Source organism: Rhipicephalus sanguineus, chromosome 4 (genome assembly GCF_013339695.2).
Source record: "Rhipicephalus sanguineus isolate Rsan-2018 chromosome 4, BIME_Rsan_1.4, whole genome shotgun sequence".
Lineage (NCBI taxonomy): Eukaryota > Metazoa > Arthropoda > Arachnida > Ixodida > Ixodidae > Rhipicephalus > Rhipicephalus sanguineus.
In genome coordinates, this window is record NC_051179.1 from 78,079,790 (window position 1) to 78,084,186 (window position 4,397).

Genomic DNA, 4,397 nt, shown 5'->3' on the forward strand with positions numbered 1-4,397 from the left:
GCATGTGCAAACAGCAGGAAGTATGGTAAACTTTACGAATAGGGGCTCAGAGAAATAGAAAACGATCGTATTTCGGTGAAAGAACGGTCGACGTAAACCAAAAAAAAAATCACAGCATATCCACGGAGTGAATGATGATGAGTGGGCGAAGCTGCGGAGGTTCATCGGTAAACCGTGATCTACCGTGAATTCTGCCCAGTACATCATCACCGTCGTGAGATCGGGCGCGTTTATACTAAAGGTTCGATGAGTTATGACGACTTGCAGCTCATTTTAATTTTACATGTACGCTGTGAATTTTCATTGTTTAGAAAACCATTGCTTTAGAAAACATCTGGCGTCTTTTCGTTTTGCTTTCTACGCTTAGTCTACCTTGGAGGTAAACAATGGCTGCTAATGGGAATGAGAGACAGAAGAAGTCGGCTTTTAGCTAACACTTACACTTCTACTTCTACTAACGTTTCCTACTGGAACATGCCAATGGATGCTAATGGGGAATGAGAGACAGAAGAATTCGGCTTTTAGTTAACGCGCACGCTGCGAATTTTTTATTGTTCAACAACACACAGGAAAAATCTCCTACCGGCACCACCTTGGAGGTCAAGATCTGGTACTAGCGTTACGACTGGTTACGCACTACTACGACTACGACTACGAGGGACGAACGGGTGCCGCATTAAGGAGCTTCGCCCCTAAAAAGAGGAGAAAGCGTAACCGTGACCAAACTTGTGCATCGACGTCATAGTGTGCCGCCATGTCTGGGTACTGTAACAGTGAGAACGGCGCACGGTGAGAGGAACGTGCGGCCTGCTGTTGTGGAATAAAGTGCCACAGATGTTTCGTTAATTGAGTGGCGTGCTTTATAACAAGAAGAATAGGGCTTGTTTTATTTTGTTTGCAATTTATAAAGATTTTGATCCACCTTTCCTAGAAAAGGCACGTGGTGCACGCAAGATGCACGGGATACCACATTACCACGCGCGTTTATACGTGGTTATATCTCTCCAATTTCGTAAAACACGTAGTCGCGAGGCCGTACCTCTATTGTCTGACTTTATTCTATGTCGTTCATTTCGCGTTGCTTGCATCAGAGGAGGTTAACTTTACCAAACTGTGACACTACTAATGCCTGTCTTTTTTTTTATGTGGGACGTCACGTAATGATCGTAGGTACCATTATGTCTTTATAAGAGCTTCAGTGACGGCGAAGAAAGAAGAGCAGTCGCCCGTGAAAAAAAAAAAAGAAACATTGTGTTGATGATGGTTGAGATGCTGATGACGTCGTTTGCAGCTACATCATCCACTCACGTCCACGGCACGTAGATAATGTACGTTGCCCTGCCCGTATTGCTTTGAGCCTTGGCGAGCAATTTTTGGGTCACGGGGTTGCTGTCATCGACGAATGTGTCGTTGCCCCTCGTATAGAACGGTATGAGTATGTAGTCGCACGCGCTGTCCAGCGAGATGCGGTCGTAGTTCGCCTGGATGGTGGTCAGCACGCAGAACACCGGGTACTTGCCCAAGGGTTGAGACGTCGGTATGCCTGCATGTGCATAAGGTAACCGTTTGTGGACTCTTTCGCCTTCAGCAGGTGGACTCTTTCGCCTTTGTGGACTCTTTCGCTTACAGCCGTTACCTATAGTGTCACGTGACAGTGAAGCACGCGAACTGCAGCACGTAAGCTGAAACACTTTAGTGGGCGAACTTGCGCCCAGAAAATGAATACCCAATGTACAAACACTGCGCGCTGTACACTGATAGCGGCGGGCACCGTCGTCGGCCGTCGGTGATCTGGTCGTTAGTGCAACTCATCAGCTTTCAAACATGCAGGATGAAAGGACTAACGCGGCTACCACCAGCGCTACAGGTGGTAGCCGCGTTAGTCCCAGAATAAGCTCGACTACTCGAGTTGTGCGCGCAATCTTATCAGAACAGTCCGAAAAAATCAAGGAGATTCCAAGACATTGCGGTGCGGCCTGCGCCGAGTGGTGGTTACACGTGGAATAGGTCGGTTACATAAATATACGAAAAGAAGCGCGCGTGGCAAGAGGTACGCCCATTTCAGTGGCGACACAGATTTCGCTGCCGTCGCTACGGAGCACGAAAACGCGGCTTCGATTCGCAGTGACGGCGGAAGCATTTAGACGAAGACAAAAATGCAAAACAAAAGACAAAAAAAAAAAACGCCAGTGTGCTTAGATTTACGCGTAGGTTAAACGACCCGTGGTAGTCGGATTTAACGTGGAGTCATTCACTACCACATTCGTCACAATCATGTAAGTATTTCGGTGTGCAAAACCGCAGAATTTACAATAAAATTCGCTGCTGCTAGCCGCTACTGCGTATTCAGGAGCAACTCCGGACACCCGATTATTTAATAACACGCACTGCATATCAACACAGCGCCGGAATTTCAAAATACCAACATTAGAACCGTACGTGATCGCGAAGCACATTAAGTACACAACGCGGTTAGTACTTAATTTAATTTGATTAACACAATGCCTATGTTCTACATTGCGCGTGCATTCCAATCGCATGGACCATCAATTATCTCGAATCTAGAAGGCGCGGTGTCAAATTAGTCAGGTCAGGCTATGAATTTGCAATTGTTTTCTCTATAGGCTAAAAAAAATTTCTCGGCTAAACAAGGCATCAGGCCTAATTTCAGAGTTTGCCGACGCGCAGGTGACCACTCGCTATAAAGGGGACGCTCATAGTATCTATCCATCCATGCAGCAAGACGAGTACTGTAGGCTTGCATAACTATAAGGACCATGCTTCACGGGTAAACGAGTTCTTCATGCAGGTGCGAGTTACCTGTTGTGGTACTAGAGGTCGTCGTTGTCGTAGTTGTGGTAGTCGTGGTAGTAGTGGTGGTAGTTGTGGTAGTGGTGGTCGTTGTTGTGGTTGTCGTTGTCGTCGTGGTTGTTGTGGTAGTTGTTGTAGTGGTGGTAGTGGTTGTAGTGGTAGTGGTCGTAGTGGTGGTAGTTGTAGTGGTAGTGGTTGTGGTGGTTGTGGTAGTAGTCGTGGTTGTGGTTGTGGTAGTTGTGGTTGTAGTGGTAGTGGTGGTTGTAGTGGTGGTGGTTGTAGTAGTGGTCGTGGTTGTTGTGGTAGTAGTCGTGGTTGTGGTGGTAGTAGTCGTGGTTGTCGTTGTGGTAGTAGTGGTTGTAGTGGTAGTGGTGGTTGTAGTGGTAGTGGTTGTAGTGGTGGTGGTTGTAGTAGTAGTAGTAGTAGTTGTCGTGGTGGTTGTGGGCTCCGCCGTGGTTGGAGGTGGCATTGGCCGCCCTGCGAATGCAAACCGAGATTTCCAGCGCAATGTCTTCTTTATAGCAACGAGCATACGTTGTTTCCGAAAGCATTTGATTTCAAAGAAGCAAGATCATAAAGTTAATCTTCCTTGGCATAGACAAGGATGATACACACTAACTACGACCTACGGCTAAACGCCGCACGGCAATGCGCTTATATGGACAAAGAAAGGAAAAACAGCATCGCAATAGCCTACAACATACGAGTAACAGTCCTAAATTCCTTGCGACACTGTGTCATGTCTTATGTGCTCAGTGTTGTTGGCCTAGATGCCCCAACGCGAGATACCTCAACTGATTTATCTTTCAATGCAAACATCCAGCGCCGATAGCGAGATCCGTCTGCTGACGCACGCTATATGAAAGTACAGTTACGCCCAACATGAGCTGCAACATTGTGCCGGTAGCAGAAGCGACACCAACACTGTACAGTGGTGCCGACATAAAAATCAGTCAGTGACGTGCACACTGTTTAGACTACTGGTATTTCCGAAATGTATTGGTGCCCCTACAATCATTGTCACCGCTCATATTGTGTGGTGACAATGATTGTATTGCTCATATTGAGCGCCACTGTACATGGCAAGCCTAGGGAAAGGTATGGCATCATGAAGATAAAGCACGTGGCATTTATGCTGCTGTAATGATCCCGAGGCGTATGATGCGACATCAATGCAGGGGACACTCACGGTTTCTACGCGAGTCCTTAAAGCTCCACCGAGAAGCAGGATTTCATTATGTTGACGACTGAATTATTGACAAGGAGTATTAATTGTGCCTGAAGAGTAAAGCGGTGCACCATTAAAAGATGGCGGCCGCCATCCTAGTAGAGCACTTAAAACATTGGCGTTAGGCGAAGAAAAGGGAGCGATTTGCTCTCAAGCCCTAAGATTTTAATATTCCAAACTTTCCGGACAGATAAAGCTCAAAGTGTGTTATTGGTTTTCTTAGCAAGCCTCAGAATAATGGCAAATTTCATTGAAGATCAAGTTGGCAATACTCATTACTCATCTCGATATTTAACCTTGTTGGGGAGCAAGAATCCTTTATTTTATAATTAACCTAGCGTTTACATTAACAGAGCAA

General features: G+C 46.3%; 1 protein-coding gene across 1 annotated transcript; it reads right to left on the reverse strand.

Moving 5' to 3' along the window:
- Positions 1-1,241: 1,241 nt before the first annotated feature.
- Positions 1,242-3,358, reverse strand: LOC125758396 (integumentary mucin C.1-like). The gene is made up of 2 exons (XM_049415493.1): positions 2,821-3,358; positions 1,242-1,543 (listed from the first exon to the last, which is right to left on the reverse strand). The coding sequence occupies exons 1-2, from the start codon at positions 3,341-3,343 to the stop codon at positions 1,305-1,307; spliced, it is 762 nt and encodes a 253-aa protein (XP_049271450.1). The 5' UTR covers positions 3,344-3,358; the 3' UTR covers positions 1,242-1,304.
- Positions 3,359-4,397: the final 1,039 nt, after the last annotated feature.